This window comes from Kogia breviceps, chromosome 5 (genome assembly GCF_026419965.1).
Source record: "Kogia breviceps isolate mKogBre1 chromosome 5, mKogBre1 haplotype 1, whole genome shotgun sequence".
Lineage (NCBI taxonomy): Eukaryota > Metazoa > Chordata > Mammalia > Artiodactyla > Physeteridae > Kogia > Kogia breviceps.
This window is the reverse complement of record NC_081314.1, coordinates 103,175,026-103,193,786: the sequence shown is the minus strand read 5'-3', so window position 1 is coordinate 103,193,786 and position 18,761 is coordinate 103,175,026. Positions and strand designations below refer to the sequence as shown.

The 18,761-nt window shown below is 40.4% G+C and overlaps 2 protein-coding genes across 4 annotated transcripts in view; one reads left to right on the top strand and one right to left on the bottom strand.

The window, feature by feature from the left end:
* Nucleotides 1-7,080: 7,080 nt before the first annotated feature.
* The window catches only part of CMSS1 (cms1 ribosomal small subunit homolog), a 383,345-nt gene continuing 371,664 nt past the window's right edge, over nucleotides 7,081-18,761 (top strand). Inside the window, exon 1 of one of the 2 annotated variants that reach the window (XM_059064867.2) lies at nucleotides 7,081-7,284. In XM_059064867.2, the coding sequence (XP_058920850.1) occupies nucleotides 7,221-7,284 (64 nt within the window). In that variant the 5' untranslated portion in view covers nucleotides 7,081-7,220. The remainder of the gene's footprint in view (nucleotides 7,285-18,761) is intronic. The other variant, XM_067034821.1, reaches the window with a different exon arrangement.
* Nucleotides 13,861-18,761, bottom strand: part of FILIP1L (filamin A interacting protein 1 like) — a 309,709-nt gene continuing 304,808 nt past the window's right edge. For both annotated transcript variants that reach the window (XM_059064839.2, XM_059064845.2), the window contains one exon: nucleotides 13,861-17,984. In XM_059064839.2, the coding sequence (XP_058920822.1) occupies nucleotides 17,805-17,984 (180 nt within the window). In that variant the 3' untranslated portion in view covers nucleotides 13,861-17,804. The remainder of the gene's footprint in view (nucleotides 17,985-18,761) is intronic.

Below are 18,761 nucleotides of genomic sequence, written 5' to 3'. Positions count from 1 at the left end.
ACTTGGGTCAAAGGAAATTTGTGAAGTCTTCTCAAAGTACAATTTCTGGCCTGACACTTTTCAAGAAGCAATCTCGTCACCCCACCCTTTACCCTGGGTTTATTAAAGAGTCATTTCAAAAAGATAAATAAATAACTAAATCCCTATGAGTTTGTGCTGTGATTCTCCTTTCTGGTCCTGCCAGACTCCACACAGCATCATCAGCTCTCACCTAGCACCTTGGAATCTGCCACGTCATTATGAACTAAGGGGAAGAGCAGCTTGTGTCACAGCCTGGACCCACTGCCAAGGCTTCTCTTCTTTTGACCCTACTCAAAACTGGTAGCCTTTTGACTCAACTGATAAGTGAGTTAGAGCAGTATTTCTAAGTGTGGCATAGGCTAGCTGTAAAATCTAAACAGGTGCACCAAATACTGTTCTCTATTTCTTGCATAGGTAGTAGGTGGTAGGAGATGAAAGATGCAATAACTTTTCCTTTCCCTTGAAGGGGATACCAGGCATGCCTCATACATCCAGACTTCTAAAAATGTGATCAATGTTGCAGGGCCCTGAATATTTATGATTTATCTCTCACACTTTGGCATGTATGTATTTTCCTAGGGCATCCACAGTACTGGCCATTTCCTGCTCCCCAGATCCAATTAATACTTTATCACCAATAAAATGGATTAAAGTGATGTTTTGAGGAAGAGTTCAAATAATCATAATCCTTATGAACTATATTATGACAAAGATCAGGACAGTTAACCAGCCTTGAGAGTGTTCATAGGAAAATATTCACAACTTTGAGTGAATATGAACTCAATTTTCCCCATGTGAATGCAAACTGCTTTTGATATTTTTTCCTGATAGGAATCAAATACAACACATTTGCCAAAGCAAGTGCTAGAGGCTGTGTTGATTGGTTCAACCAAAGATATAACACCTGGTACATCCTCTATGCTTGAAGATACCATGTGATTAAATTTATAGCAATCCACCATCATTTGCCATGGTCCATCTGGCTTTGGAGGACCATACTAGTAAACCAAACCCCCTGCAGCCTTTAAGTCTTTGAGGTTGGCATTAATCTCTGCAACTTCACTAGAATGAGATAGTGCCTCTAACTTACTCTTTCAAAGGACTGGGGAAAGGGAAGGCACTTTCAGGGTCTTCCACATGACCATTCCTACACTAATGGTTCTTACTTTATTGGTCAGAGGATCAATGTGATGGTCCTACCAGTTGCTAAGTACATCCATCTCAATTATGCACTCTGCAACTGGAGATATGACCATAAGTTGATGAACCCATTGAAGCCACCATGAAACAGATTTAGGCCAGGACTCTGTCACCTGGCCTCTGTATGACCCACTCTAATGGGGGTTATGGTGGCAGTTTGGATTCCCCGTGTCAATGCTGTATCCAACAGTCCTTGAAAGAGCTGGGTATTTCCCATTTCTCCAGTGGACAGTTACTCTGAAAAATGGCCATAGTTTCCTTTGGAAAAGGTATGAGTACATATTGTATATACTGGTTGTGTTGCAGAGAACTTCCTCAGGGGGATCCAGATTCCCTTTAATCAATGGATTCTTGAGTTTGAGAATTGGTTCATATCTGGAAACATGTCCAAAGATGATGCTTTTCCATTTTGGCAGTTAAAAATCTGCCTTCTGCTTACCAGCTCTTGATTTTGATGTTGTTGCTATATAAGTCAATCAATACCCTCCCTTAGCTTTCTATTTTGCCCCTAGGAACTCATGGTCTGTGGAACACCACAGATCCCCTACATTTCAAGGATCCCTGACCACTGATTAAACTCACTTTGCTTCTGATGGTTCACTGCTGCCAAGTGCTTTCACTATTCTGGAATTTTATCATACCCATGGACACTCGGGCATCTCCTACTGTCACCTCTGGCCTACACAGGACAGTCACCATTGAGTCTCTCAACTAACTCAGTGCCCACACACTACTGCAATCTTATGGTGAAAGAATTGTCCTCTGGGCCCTCCCAGGGAAGAGAGTTAGCTGGTAGGTTCTCTGATCTCACATAATAAATCCATTCTAAAGTCTGCCGCTGAGTCTCCTGACCCTTTCTTTAATAATCTGCCAAGGCAGTCCCGATGTCTCCATCTCATTTACTATAGGTTACCATTGTGTCTAAGCTTTAAGATGTCATCCCCACAGGATGTTAGGACTTCAAAGGACATTAAATCATTGGCCACTGGGGAGTGTCTCCATATCAATAACTTCTCTCCTACCCAGCTTTACACACTGCTGGTCCAATACTCTCAAGATCCATTACCTTAAGAAATTCGTGGTTCCTGTTGAGATATATGTATATATATATATATATATATATATATATATATATATATATATACACACACACACACATACACACACACACATACACACACATACATATACGTGTGTGTGTGTATATATATATTATATATATATATAAATACCTGTAGTCTTTCTTGTAAATAAATAATTTTCTCCTATAATAGGGGCTGTACTTTCTACTCTGTCTATGCTGAGAACTAACTCTAGTTATTGGTGAAGAAGCAATGAGAGGAGGTGAGGGCTCAAACATCATCTTGTGAGGCAACTGACTACAGTGAGGCCTTGAATGGTCTCCAGGTAATAAGAGGCTATTTTCCTCCAGCAAGGGAGAAAGGGTCAGTTCTGTCAGCCCAGAAGGCTCAAGAATCTGGAAGTTCAGGAACCTCAAGGACATCTACCCAAATGTCTCCATCTCAGTCTCAGAGTCCCTCTCCTTCCCTTTGAGGACTTGACTTGACCATAGGTAACATATTGGTCTCTGCAGTCAATCTCTTTGTAGCTCTGCTACCCTTTTGATCAAACTCTGACCTGAATTTATAGCACACTATGGTCTCTGGTTGCAGAAGGGCCTCTTCTAAGCACTGCTAGGAAGGACTTCTGGTTTTCTCAGCATATTCGGAATTGATAATAACAACCAGCCAACTCCACAATTTTTAAAATTACAATTGCCCCATATCTTTCAAGTGTTAGAGCTATTGCACAAGCCAGCATTTCCCCTTCCACCTGTACATCATTCTAATCTACCACAGGTGATTGTGTTTTAGTTATTGTGATGCTACAGTACACCAGAAGTTTTTACCATTCTTCTTACAACTACCAATTATGTCCTTGTTACCCTCTGATCAGTGAGTAAATTGATTCCCAAGTTTTGTCTTGAGGGTCTGCTTTCTAGGGTATTTCCAGTACCAACTGTCTTAATTTAGGTTGCTTCTACAGCAGACCTTGAGACTAGGACTTGGGTGCAGGTATATTATTTGGGAGGTGATCTCAGGAAGCACAAGCGAGAGACTGGGGAAAGGAGACATGAAAAACAGAAAAGGCAATAAAGTGTCTATCTGGGGACCCTTTAAAAAACTGTGCTAAACATATTTCAAAATTGTGCCACCAAAGGACAGAGAATCTGGAGCATTATCTACTAACACCTGTTCCCTTTTGGTTGAGGGTTGCCCTTGGGAGCATTAACTGCATTGATTCTTGGGCTGAGCAAGCTCCCATGGTGCCAAAGCAGCAGATGGTAGGGATGCTCAGGGAGGGAAGTTGTCAGCGTGATGGAAATAGTCTACCACAGCTACAAAGAAGCTCAGATATGGGCCAAGGGAAAATGGAGCAGGGCATCAATAGTACTGCTTCAGAGTCATAATGGAAGAAGAGGACAGTATGATTAAAAGGGCACTGTCTCTGCCCCCTGGTTCCTGACACAGAACTCCTAAATTCCTTGGAATTTCCTGAGTGGTAGGAGTCTTTTTTTCTAATAACGTGTCACTTGGTGGGCTCCTGGACAGGGGCTGGTCACCAGAAACACCAAGCCATGATTAAAAGCTTGGAACTTTCAGCCCACTCCCCATCCTCCAAGAAGGGCAGAGGGGCTGGAGACAGATAATGATGAATCATGCCTACATAATGAAGCGTCCATAAAAATTCCAAAAGTATAGGGTTCAGAGAGCTTCCAGCTTGGTGAACAAATCCATATGCCAGGAATGCCACACTCCAACTCCACGGAAACAGAAGTTCCTGTGATTGGGACCCTTCTGTACCTTACTCTATGCATCTCTTCATCTTGCTGTTCATCTGTATTCTTTATATAATAAACTAGTAAATATAAGTACTTCTCTGAGTTCTATAAACTATTCTAGTAAATGACTGAACCCTAGGAGGGGGTCCATGAGAACCTCTGATTTATAGCTGGTAGGTCAGAAGCATAGATGACAACTGGGGACTTGTGACCGGCATCTGAGGTGGTTGGAATCCAGGGCCAATAGGAAGACTGATCCTGGGATAAGATCAGGACAGTGGGAAAGTGAACTCACACGGGAAAGTAGTAAGACTGTCTGGCAGCTTTGAATGTCATTTGAGATAAAGGGTCATTATTTGGAATTCTTAATGAGTTCTTAATGAATAGCACTTAACTTTAATGAAAATTTCTCTTTTGTGTAAGTGGATCTTTTCTCTTATATTTTAAATTATACAAATAACGTGTTATTTGATACCACAAAAATATATGTAACATACCTATAAGTTATAAAGCATAATACTTAAATGCACATCCACTCTACCTGAATTAGAACTTTGCCAATAATTTACATTTACCTTTGTTCTTCCTAATCCCATCTCCCTGACCACTCCCCTCCCCCACCAATCCATATCCTTCTTTTTTTTTTTTTTTGCCTCACCACACTGTGAGGCTTGTGAGACACTAGTTCCCTGACCAGGGTTGAACCTGTGCCCTCAGCAGTGAGACCATGGAGACCTAATCACTGGACCACCAGGGAATTCCCCCATCCTGAATTTCGTGCTTACCAGTCTCTTACCTTAAAATCACATATGAATTTTTTTGCCTGAAATTTTTTTAATTTTCTTTGTATCTGAACTTTACAAAATGGTATCTGAGACTTGGCTTTTTTTAAATTAACCATTATATTTCCAAAGTATATCCGTATTATTATGTATGTTCATTCATTTACTCTGCTTAATTGTGTGGTTATATTGTAATTTAGTTATCCATTTTCCTATATAAAACATTTGGGTGGTTTTTTTTTTTTTTTTTTTTTTTGCGGTACGTGGGCCTCTCACTGTCGCGGCCTCTCCCGTTGCGGAGCACAGGCACCGGACGCGCAGGCTCAGCAGCCATGGCTCACAGGCCCAGCCGCTCCACCGCATGTGGGATCTTCCCGGACTGGGGCACGAACCCGTGTCCCCTGCATCGGCAGGAGGACTCTCAACCACTGTGCCACCAGGGAAGCCCTGTTTCCACATTTTTGCTATTATTAACAGTGCTGCTGTGAATATTCTTTTATAATTTTCTGATACACATATGCAAGAGTTTCCCAAATGTATATAGTTAGGAGTGGAAATTGCTGGAACATAAGGTGTGTTATGTTGACCTTTACAAGATTTTGCCATATTGCTTTTCTAAGTAGCTATACCAATTTACACTCACAGCAGAATGTTTAAGAGTCCCACTCACACACATATTCTCCAGAATTTGGTACTGCCAGACTTCTTAATTTTGTCAATTTACGGAATGAAAAACAGTATCTCATTGTAGTCTTTTTTGTATTTCTCAGATTAATAATGAGACAAAACATATTTTCATATGCTTATTAGTCATGGCACTTCCTCCTCCACATTGGTATTTCTTTCTTTTTTTTTTTTTTTTTTGCGGTACGAGGGCCTCTCACTGTTGTGGCCTCTCCTGTTGCGGAGCACAGGCTCCGGATGCGCAGGCTCAGCGGCCATGGCCCACGGGCCCAGCCGCTCCACGGCATGTGGGATCATCCTGGACTGGGGCACGAATCCGTGTCCACTGCATCGGCAAGCGGACTCTCAACCACTGCGCCAACAGGGAAGCCCCACATTGGTATTTCTTATCTAACTTTTCAGTCAACCACCATAATTTCTGCCATCTACATTTCCTCATGAAAGACACATTACTTTCGATGATTACAGGTTATTTTATATTTGGCATATTTATATAGCTAATATCTTCCCTTTTAGGGCGTTTAGGACATACTGATAAAGTCTAATCAGTAATGCATTTCTAAGCCACCTATTAGTTGGGTGGGTTTTGGATAATTTTCACATTTGGCTAATCCTATCCTCATCAGATTAAGACTCCCGGTTGTTTCTGAGAATGTATCCTCGTCATTAGTTTAGACCATCCTTACAAGTTGTAGCTCCTCTACTTGAGTTGGTGAAATCTGGAAGGCGGGATCGTATCCTACTCATCTTTAAACCAGTATTCCAATTACAGTGACAGGCACATCACGTGTATTTAATGCATTTTCGTATGATTTTCACCTCATGACTCTCCTGAAAAGTATCGTCCACACTTAGTTTACAGCTGGCCCCAGCCCTCGGCGCCCAGGGGGTTTTCCCTGCCCATCTCTGCCACTTGTGGAAGTGAGACAAGCACCGTAGGTCTCTTACCTATACTTGGGCAGCAACGGGCTCCCTTCTTCTTCCCTTATTTCACAAAACCGGGTGGGCGGGGGGGCGCAGTCGAAGAGAGTGCGGGGAAGTCGACTATAAACTCTCCGTACTTCTCGCGTCTGTCCGTTGGCAAGCCCTTCTGGACCAGTCAACATTTGCTTTCCTCATATCGTATAAAAAGAGCAGTACCCTCATCTACAAGAAAGGTCCAAAATTCATGGTCAAGACTTGTGCACGTTTTCTTAAAGAGCAAATTGTCAAAACACACCGACGCGCAAACACTAACACACAGGCGAAAACACACCCACGTGCTATGGTCTTCTCCCGCTACTCAAGGCCTTTGAAACTGAACAGAGGAAAACTGTCTTAGCATTCCGTCTCCCACTTTCGACAATATCTATTCGGCAAAAATAAAACCTAAACAAAAAGTTTTAAAGGAAACGCTTTAAAAAATGATACACTCTCTCTGCTTACGTGTCTTCCTTTCTTTCGGCTTTTGTGGGGGTTTACTTTAAGTCTCCAGACTGATCCTGCACATCCGCACTGGTGTAGAAACTGCGAACAGTTGGAAGCAGCTGCCGGGAAGGCGGGGCGGAGGTTATGACGTCATCGCCGCGGGGCGGAGGCGACAGTGTCTGAGGAGAGGCTGAGCGTGCGGCAGCCCGGCTCTGAAGCAGCGCGAGTCCCGGCCAGCGCCCGCTCCTCATTGGTAGTCTGGCCACGTCGAGTCCCGCGTGGAGATGGCAGACGATCTTGGAGACGAGTGGTGGGAGACCCAGCCGGCAGGAGCATCCAGCAGCCCAGGTACCCACTCTGCCCGCGCTCCTGCGGGGCCTCCCCCACCCCCCAGCCTTCCGTGCGCCTCAGCCCGGGCCGGCGCTGCCTCTGGCGGTCGCCGCGCTCTGCCCCGCGGTGGTGCACACCGCCGTGGGGTGCACGCGAGCGTCGCGGAGCAAGTGAAGCAAGAGATATACTAACACGTGAAACAGACAAGTGTGACAGTAACTCATACCTGCCCTCTAGTCAGGAAGGACCCTTTTCCAAGCTGTTTTTTGTTTGTCCTTATTTTTTAACTGATAAGACAGTTTTCGCGGAGACAGGGAGTTTGGTCTTAGCGGTTAAGGGTTAACTCCTGGGTAAGGTTCAGACTGCTTCTGTTCAAATCGCGACTCCAGCCTTTTAATACTGTTTAGCCTCCTTTTCCTCATCTGTAAAATAAGCGTAATAATGCCAATTTCATAAGATTGTCGTGAAGATAATACAAATGATACACTTTAGCACAGTGCTTGGCATATAATATGTGAGCAGTAAATAAAAGCTTTAGTTTTTCTTGCTATCGTTAGCAGCAGCAGCATCATATCATCATCATATCGTTTGGACTTTTAGAGCCTGAAGGAGACTTGGAGATCCGCTTGGACTCACCCATTTGACAGATGAGGAACATGAAACCTAAAGATATCAAATAACATGACAAGTTCACATAGCTAGTTGGTGTCAGAAACGAGAGTAGAATTCAGTTAACACAGTTCAGACAATGTTTATTATGGTACGTGTACCTGCTGCCAATGCAGTGAGTATTTTATCCTTGAGTAGGTAGTGTTAAGTAACTCCTCACCACAGGCTGGCCTTGAACTTTTCAAGTCTCATGACTTAATATACAATTGGTTTTTTAAAATCATTCTTCAGAGTCTGCCTCTCTTCTTTCTAGATTCTAAGATTTTTTTACGGTAAAACCAAAGCCTGATTTATGTCTGTAGAGTCCACAGGACCCTGCACATGATTGACAGTTGATACATATTTGCTGCAATCATTAATATTGAAATGTGAGTTGAGAAATAGCCATTGAAACGACGAACATTGTTTCAGTGCTCTACTACAACATTGTTTCCAGAAGGGCAGGCTTCAGATACAACAGAGCAGATGGCATTTTTCAAAAGGTTGCCAGTATAATACTTCATTGATTAAACTTCCTGACTCTTTTGAGGCTTTGTTTTTAGCAAATGTATGCTTGTGCTTGAAGGCACAAATACCTTTTTTTTGCAGGCTGTGGTATATTTCACGTTTCCTTTAATAGGCCCTGCCCCCATAACTGAGGTGTTAAAAACGATATTTTATGGTATGATTCAAGGATAAACGCCAATTAAGGAACAGTCAAGGGCTTCCCTGGTGGCGCAGTGGTTGAGAATCCGCCTGCCGATGCAGGGGACACGAATTCGTGCCCAGATCCGGGAAGATCCCACATGTAGCGGAGCGGCTGGGCCCGTGAGCCATGGCCGCTGAGCCTGCGCGTCCGGAGTCTGTGCTCTGCAATGGGAGAGGCCACAACAGTGAGAGGCCCGCGTACCACAAAAAAAAAAAAAAGAAAAAAGAAACAGTCAAAATTTTTGGAGTGGTGAGGGGGATCTTAATTCTTGGTTCTAGTCCTGTTTCCTGCCCTCACCAGCTATGTGTCTCTCAAGTTAGTCACCCTTTGGAAACAAAGAAATGAACATGTATTGAGTACTATGTGCCAGATGTTTTCATAAATATGAATTCATTTAATCTTCATAACATTCATAAAGGGTAAGCGTTTTAATTTAATCTTCATAACATGCCTAAAAGGTAAGCGTGACCTTCATATTTAAATGAGAAGCAGAAAAGTTAATTGTTCTTAGGAACACACAGCAGGGGAGAGATCTGGGAAGACATTAGTCAAGAGCACCTGACTTTCAAAGTCACACTTTTCCCACTATTACTGTGTGGCTTCTCTGGTCCTCAGTGTCATAGTCTGTGAAGTGACGGGTCCTTAGAGATCATCTTTTTAAGGGTTTTACCAACCAAGAGTTTTAAACATTGAATCTAGTTAGTACTGTAAAGTGCTACAGCCTCTTTCATCTAAGTTGCCTGGATTCCCATCAAGATATGTTGGAGTCCCTAGGATCACCCCACTTCTTAGGTTCCTTCTAGCTGTAACATTGAGCTTTGAAAATTGCTAACATTAAATTTATCAAAGGCCTTTGCTTTGTTAACTGCTTTGAAGATAGGTGAGTGTATAAGCTTCCTTGAGATCTGCTTGATTGATTATTTACCAGTGATTTGTTTAAATTATCTAAATAATGTTTCTAATTCAGAAGAAATCACAGCTGTACCAATTCAGGTTTTCTGATCCTACCTATATTAATAGAGAAAGATCAGCCTAAAATATGTGAATTATATATTGTTTTGAAAGTCAGAGGAAAAATAGTGCCTTAAGTCAGAGAAAGGAAAGATAGTTGTAGTAATGCCTTTACTCCTGTCATGTGTTACGCTACTTGCCTATAAAAGTAAACATCTTGCCTTATCATCTGTTTGCAGTTTGTGCTTATGGTGGTAAGGTGATGGAACATTTAGTCATTTATTCAACAGTCTACATCTATCTACAACAAAGGCTTAACATCTGTGGTTATGAATGAATTCTTGTGCACGTTTTCTAAGAGCAAACTGTACAAACACACGGACGCCCAAACACCTACACACACTGTGTATGATATTTATCTAGCTATCTGTCTATTGTCAAGGAATTGAACTATGTTTTTGTGGTTTTCATAACTTCTTAGATGAGGTATGTAACTCAGAGACCCTTAATAAAGCTCTCGATCTACATATGACCCTTTTTGCATACATCTATGGCTTTTCAAAACCTGTTGTTTTTCTGCAGGCATTCCTTATTTTATTGTGCTTCGCAGATACTGCATTTTTTTTTTTAAACAATTGAAGGTTTGTCATGACCCTGCATTGGTTAGCATTTTTAGCAATAAATTAGTTTTTAAGTAAGGTATGTACTCTTTTTATATGTAATGCTATTGCACAATTTTAATAGAGTACAGTATAGTGAAACATAACTTTTATATGCACTGGGAAACCAAAAAATTAATAACTTGCTTTATTGTGATACTCACTTTATTGTGTCTGGAACCAAACCTAAGTTATCTCCGAGGTATGCCTGTATTAGAATCCTGCATTGTATTGGAGCCCAACATGGTACCTGGCACTTAGTTGGTGTTTGGTAGATATTAACTGAATGAGTGAATGCATTTTACAGGACTTTTGGTGATAGTATACACAGGTAGATATATAATTTCTCATCCAGTCTAGACACTTTTGAGAGTGGAAGGCCATGCTCTTAGAATTTTGCTGGGGCAGTCCACTTGAGATGTCTGGTCACCCTGTTGGTGTCATCATTGGTGGTGATTGGAGTCATGGTCAAGGGTAAGACAACTGAGAATTGCCTCTGCTGAGGTGTGTACAGCACAGTATGCCTCAGGCAACAGAGCCTAGGAATCATCTAATGATATCTAATATTTCGTTTCACTTATTTCCTTATTCCCTGCCTACCTTAAGAAATTATTTGATAATAATATATAATACTGCATGTATGGTAGTAAACAATACATGCAGTAGAATCATAATTGCAAAACATTAGTGCTAATGCACCAGGTGCAATGCCTGAGATTTCAAGTAGTTGACCAAACTGGGCACTTTCTCAGTGTGAAGCTGAATGTTTATTTACGTCATGGTTTTCATGACTTATGGAGCAGAGCCAAGAGTTTCTGCTGTTGGAAGTGGTCAGTTGGTCATTCACTTACTAAAGAGATCACCGATTGTTTTCCCTTTTTATTCCAGTAATATGCCTATTAAATTACCAAATCAAGTGTCCAGTAGGCAGCTGGGTATATGAGTCTGGAGCTCCAGGGTTGGAGCTGGAGATTACGAATTTAGGAATTACCGGCATATATATAACTTACTTTTTTATATATAAATTTATTTATTTTATTTATTTATTTTTGGCTGCATTGGGTCTTCGTTGCTGCACATGGGCTTTCTCTAGTTGCGGTAAGTAGGGGCTACTCTTCATTGCGGTGCGCAGGCTTCTCATTGTGGTGGCTTCACTTGCTGTGGAGCACGGGCTCCAGGCGCGTGGGCTTCAGTAGTTGTGGCTTGCGGGCTCTAGAGCACAGGCTCAGTAGTTGCGGTGCACGGGCTTAGTTGCTCCGCGGCATGTGGGATCTTCTCGTGTACCCTGCATTGGCAGGCGGATTCTTAAACACCGTGCCACCAGGGAAGTCCCTATAGCTTACTTTTAAAGAGGATGTTTTTAGCAATCTGCAAAACTCTTCACCTCCACTTCTTTTGAGGAGGGTTTTTCATATGCTCCCCTAGCTTATTCTGAATCTTTGATGCCATCTCTTACCAAGCATCTAAATAGAAAACTGAAGTGTGAAGACACTTCTGTGTGCAGTGCCTGGAAATTGCAGGTAACAATACTAATTTGCATTTGTTAAGCGGTCACTCTGTGCCAGATACTTTTTTGATTGCTTTACATGTACTGGTTCATTTAATCTTTATAAATATACCATGGTGTAGGTACAGTTATCTCCATTTTTTAGATGAGGAAATTGAGGCACTAAGTAGTTTAGTGCTTTGCCCAGTGTTATTCAGTTGGTAAGTAGAGAGGCTGAAATTCATAGACAGGCAGTCAGAAACTAGTCTGTGTACTTAAATTTCTCAAAGTTAATTATTCTAATTATCAATGATAAGAATCTCATCTCTAAAATAATAATCCTTTATCAGTTTAAAGAGGCTCATAGTTTATAAACCTTTTGTTTAGATACATTATTGTTATCAAATTGTCTATTAACTCTTAGTCTCCCAAAGTGTACTCTTCTAAAGAATGTTGATTACTCTGAGATACAAATAAGCAGGTTGTACCATTGGACTTTGAGAACAATCTCTTCCCAGGAACTCATACTTGGTCCTAGAGCTGAAGGCTCACATACCTGGCTGTCTTCTTGTTGTCTGTACTTATTTGATGAGAATGTCAAATGTAAATGAGGCCCAACTCCTGAATTTTTCCCCAAATCTGCTTTTTCTCCAGACTTCCCTATCTCAGTATATTAAATCACCAACTGCCCAATTTCACAAAGGCCTAGGCATATTCTGATTTATTCATTTATTTACTTCCTTCACCCTTTACATCTGATCTATCAAGTCTTGTCTCTGTCTCCAAAACATATCCTGAATCTTTTTTCCTTTTTTTTTCTTGTTTCTTTGTTTGTTTACGCCATCAGAGTACATGCTGCCATCCTCACTTGCCTAAACCTCTGTGGTAAACTTCTAACAGGGCTCCCAATTTCCATCTTGTCCCTCTGTGCTTCAGTCAGCAGACAAATTGATCGATCAGCTCACATTCCTGCTTAAACCTGTCACTGGCTTCCCTCCAACACACAGAATAAAATCTAGATTGCTTACCATGGTTGGTATCTGCTGGAACTTACTGACTCCCCTGTAGTTTATGCTGTCCCAGCCACAGCAGCCTTCATTGGGTGCCTCAACAGGCCAAGCTCATTCTGTCTTAGCCCTTTGCAATAGCTGTTCCTTTTCCTTTCTGGGCTGTCCTTCTGAATTTTGAATGGTTGGCCTTTTCTTGACATTAAGACCTAAGTTCAAACACACCTAAGTTCCTGTTCAGCAAATGTAGAGTAGCTATCTACTTAAATTATCATGTTGCAGTAATTCTCATCAGAGCACTTATCGCCAACTATTATTTTCCTTATTAAATTATTACAGTCTTCCCACACTAGTATGTAAGCACCATGTGAGCAGAAATTTGTTTATCTTGTTCTTTGCTGTATCCTCAGGGCCTATAGTAGTATCTGGGTACTTAGAAGGCACTCATTAAGGATTTGTTCTTTAAGTAAGTAATATTTCACAGCCACATCTTGGAGACTTTAACATAGGACTTCTGCGTCTAAAGAAACTTGGTCCAGTGGAAGAGTTGTCAAAATCCTGGTTAGGCTTTTGATGGGCTTGGCAGATGTTGCTTTTCTCTTTCTAAAAATACATTAGAAGTCTGTGTTTTATAACTGTGTCTACTATCATTTTATTCTAACCATATTTGGGTTTAGTTTTTAAATTATGTTTTGAAATTATATATTTGAAAGGACAGCCGACTTTTGCTTTGTAAATGAGCTGATAATTCCTACTGGTGACAGCTTTTGTCACCTAGAATCAGTGTGATTGTTCATTTTGTTTGAGATTGCTGATGTAAGCATTGTAAATATTTTTGTTGTAATATCATTTTATCCTTAAAAATTACATTGCTTTATCTATGCTGAATTCCTTCTGGAAACGGTGAAGTTGGGGAACACCTTGGATTTTTTAAACCTGAATAACTTAAGTTTTGGGGGTTTTTTTTTCCTTTTTTCACACCAGAGTTTCCTTTTCTCACATCTATAGGCAGCCATGAATAGTAGATGTTGTAAAGCATTGCCTCTACATATAAAATTCAGACTTGGAATATTTACAGTAGATGTTGATAACATACAACAGAGGATCGACTTCAGAGCATGTTGTTTTCAGAATCATTTATTGAATTTTCATGCTTGGCTCTCTTTTAGACACTGTATGGAGTTAGAGGGAAAAACATAATCTGTTTATGGGATTTATACATTGATGTGGTTCAATCATAATGCAAATGATATTCTTTTAAGACAGATGCTTAAGGGCAAAAAACAGGGGTAGGATAAATTTTAAAAGGTGAGAGGAAGGAAAGAGGAGAGGGATAGGTGTAACATTTTTGTTCTGTACTTGAAGACTGTGTAACAAAGACCAAGTTTTACTTTACTGTATACAATTTCTATAATTCTTGCAAATGATTAAACAAGTGGTTCTTGACAACAATTATGAACGTTTAAAGGTACAAATTTACACATCTTTCTCTAAATAACATGTACAGTAGCTCTGCTGTCTTAGAAAATACCAGGAATTTGGAAGGCCTAGAAATAGTTCCATTTCCCCCTCAGATTCAGCATTAACACATTACATTATTTTGTGGCACAAAACACTTTAGGGCTTTCATAGAAGTATACATTTTACTAAATATATCACAAACAGCTTGAAATATAGTTTCCCCATTTTCATCAGCTTTCATAGAATTCTTAATTGCATTCTTAAATTGCTAGCATTGCTTTAAAAAATTAGTTGATTAAGCTCTTCTTAAGCTCTTGAACTCCTTGTTAGTCTAGTTCACACTAGACCAGAGGTCAGGAAACTTTTTTTGTAAAAGGCCAGGTAGTAAATATTTTAGGCTTTGTTGGCCAGTGTCACAGCTACTCAACTCTGCTATTGTAGCATAAGAAATGATCAGATAATAAATATGTAAACGAATGTGGCTGTGTTCCAATAGAACTTTATCTATAGACAATGGAATTTGAATTTCATGTAATTTTCATATCTCACAAAATATTCTTCTTTTGATTTTTTTTTTCTATTTAAAGATGTAAAAACTATTCTTAACTTTCAGGACATACAAAAAGACAGTGGGCTGTATTTGGCCTGTGGGGTCTTTACATTTATAGACCCCTGCCCCAGACTCAATGTCAGACCCCAAGAGTTATGTCACATGTCCTCAAAAGCAGGAATTTGAAACGCGTCCCAGAGAGAATTACTCCATTACATCAGTTACTCCATTACTCAGTCCAGAATTATCAGTTATGTGTGAGATCAGTCACTTTCCTGTTACAATCAGATACTTTATTCTAAAAAGTTGCAAGGAGATTAGTTCAGAAATCATTGAAGCTAAATAAATGAACAGCTGAGGAAAGACTCCAGCATACAAAAATTAAAATTTTTGTTACAATTTGAATGCATTTTGTTCACTTGGATTTTTATCTGCTTCCTTTAAAAAGTTTAACTTAATAAAATCACTATAGAATTATTAGGATAGCTTCTTTTATTTTTATCTTTGGAGGAATCACATTTCTGCAGAAACAGAATTATGCTCAGGAGGCAGAATTCTTTATATTTTGGTTGTGTTATAGGTCAAACACCATTTTGTTGAACTTATCCCAGGTCTAAGTTGTTTATTCATTTTTATTGCACTACATATTGCTTTAAAATCAGTATAGTTTTTGTTAGGATAGATTCTGTTATTTTAAAGACTTTTGTCTTAATGGGATTAGAACTATGTAACCATTTAAAGAGTGTAGCTATTTTCCTATCCTTTTTTTAGTTATTTGTACAATATCTTGTCTTTCTTATCTTGCTTGCTCTTGAACTTATGCCAGCTTGGCATGAAAATGTACTTTAGGAAGTCTCTTAACATAGCAGAAAACAATTTTGAAATCTCTAATGTAAAATGTATTTTGTGTTCATCTTCAAGGTAAAACATTCCCAGGGTATTGAGTCTTTCTAGGAGTACTGTTGGTGCTTGTTTTTCCTGCTTTGTTTGATGGTTTTCTTCAGTCTATTTGGGTTCCATCCTAGGAGGTTCAGTGTTTTTTCTTTGCATTAGCATAATTATCAGTGTTGAATGTTACCCAGCATATCTGCTTTTCCTGACCCTATCATATACCATTGAGATCTCTTAGCACCTTTTCTCACTTATGTCTTGACTGAATGGCCCTTCTCTCCCTCATTCACTCACTCTCTGTTCGCTGAATATTACCTGCTAATGTCAGGCATATCCCTAAGCCCCCTACACTTTCCCACTGCACCATCCACCCATTACTGCCCTGCACTTCCTTCTGAACTGTCTCTCTTGTATTATTTTCATGTCAGAGGGTCGTCATCTTTTTTGTAGTCCACTCCTTCCATTCTCTTACTGCTTTCATTTAACTTAGACTTTTCCACTTCGGGTTTTTAATTCACCCAACCTCCTCACCTTCTCCCTATGCCATTTGCCTGCTGACTACTGCACATCATCCCTCTCTTTGGCTTGTATAGCTCAATGCTACCCAGACTTCCAGCTCCTTCTCCTCCTCCTTGAAATTGAGGTGGGTCCCAGGGACATTTGTATAGTGACATCAATGCATTGAATTGGGCTTGGCTGGATGACTGTGAAGAATGGCAGTTCCTTTGCTCCTGCTCTGCTGACTCCATCCCAGGACAGCCAGCTAAAGCACTGTCCTTAACCAGCAGGATTTCTTCCAAGATCATGCATCCAGTTCTTAGTGCCGAATCACAGAAAACCTTGGGTCGTGCTCTTCGTAGAATGTATTCATTTTTTGTGACTGAAGCTTTGTGAGATATAACTGTCTCCCAGGTCAAAAATGCCTTATTTGTCTTAAAATATCATTATGTTACTCTATCCACACTAAATTACAGACACATGTTTCCCTTGATTCGGTGAGTTTTTAGTGTGAAGAAAAGAACTACTTTAGTTTACTGCCAGGGAACTGAGCCCTGCCTTGTAGGTGACTGGTTGAATTCAGTTTTCGTAGTTGACGTACTCATGGATGATGAGACCTGGGAGGGACCTGAAGAATTATTCAGCTTTTCTGTTTTACATACTAGAAACTCAGGGCTTAGACTAATGAATGCCAAGCTCAGTGTCAAATGAGTGAAAAACTGGAATTGGAGTTTGAGTCTCCTGATCCCAAGCTTTTTTTTGAACCAACTGAGTTTTCAATAGTGTTGATTCAGATGTGATTAAATAATGTCCTTTGAGATGATAAATTGTCTTTTTTTTAAAACATCGAAGACAGTGATTTATATCTCCCTAAAAGATCTTAGTATTAGTGACCTTTGACTCTCAGATGTCCTGATTACTATAGAAAGCAACGATACCAATCTAAAATGGTTTGCTTTACAAGCCTAGCAATGAGATTCCATGGCCTGTATATACAGGAGGGGCAACTTACTAGGGAAAGTGGGACAGAAGACTAAGTGCCAGCAGCCAAGTGTGCACACTACACCAGCAGTTATGAGGTAGGCCACACAAAGGATGTGTTCAGCTGTTACTCATTTTTGTTGTTCCTTTCTTCTTTGTAACTAAGAAGTACCACTTGTTTTTTTCCTCCTGGTCATAAAGAAGTCATAGTTTTAGAACTTAAAGTATGATTTTAATTGTCCTGCCATTTTGATGGAAATAATCTGACTTTCTTGAAGCAGATTAGGAATCCTGGATACCACATCTTCTTGGCAAAGTTCTGTGGAATGAATTACTTCTGGGTTCGCTAGAAAACTTTTGAACTGTTCTAATGAATTCAGTCCTATTCCAAGCTAATGATAGTCCAACTTCGGGTTGGATTACAAGTAGGATGAGGAGTTGGGAGGATTTGGGGTGTGTGTCTGGGCCTGTGATTGTGTGTATATGCATATACATATATAGTTAAAGTAATTGCAGATGTCCTGCTCTTTCAGGATGATATTCACCAGGTCCAGCAACCTGTGAATGAACCATCTGTCTGTTTGCTGTTTCACCATTTCCTGGAGAGACAGCCCTTCATCTTTGTCCTTCCATACTAGTAACTCCAGCTTTCCAGACATTTCTGTAGGTGAATATCCAGGCAGTACATTTGCATGACTTACCTTTTCCCTCCCATGTGGAGGAAAGTATTAGAGGTGACAGTCCTTATGATGTGTAGCTTCCCACAGCCAGTCTTATCCATAGGCCCTGGGAGAGCTTTAGGGGAAAGCTTAGCAATGCCTGTAGATTTTGGTTTAGGGATCCGTGTTGGGATTCTCTGCTTGCATACCTCCTTGATCTTGAATTAAACAGAAAAACAGAAGGTGGTTAATGGTACAGTTGGTGGAGAAACAGACATGTTCAGGACATAGAGTCAGCTTGGAGATTTTGGCTTCTTTGAAAACACTAGGTTCTAGGGACACATCAGACTGTCAGGTTGAAGAAAGAAAATTCAGTTAAACAATTCTGCCAACATGAGTTAAGTGTGTGCTTTGTGCAAGGCCCTCAAGTGTAGATGATGTTAGATACAAAGATAAATAGGTTATGTTTCTTGCTTTTTGGCAATCATAGCTTAGTGGGAGATAAACAAGAGAAGTGTCCCAAATTCATCTCAAAGGGTAATGAGATTGCCAGAGAAAGGTTAATTTCAAATGAGGGATCTAAGAGAGCTTCACTGAGAAAGTAACATTTGTCTTGGGCCTCCAAAGACTATTAGGATTTTTAACAACAGGAATGGGAGAGCATTCCAGAGTAAAGGAATACTTTTGGCAATGTCCCTGGGTCAGGAAGTTGGATACAGTTGAGAAATGGAATGACTTTAAATTAGGTTGTATTTGAGAAGCAGAATGGGAATGTAGACTGGGCCTAGATAGTGAAAATTGTACCTGATTCTATAGACAGTGTGTGTGTAGTAGGGGGATAGTAAGGACTTAGGTTGGGGGGAGGCACATTGTGGAGGTAGAATTGTATTAATATTTGTCCACAGTTAGCCTATGAAGGTTGAGAGAGGAATCACAGATAGGTTGAATGATCTGGACTGGGAAAGTGGGTTGTAGAGTGTGAAAGAGTAAAGACT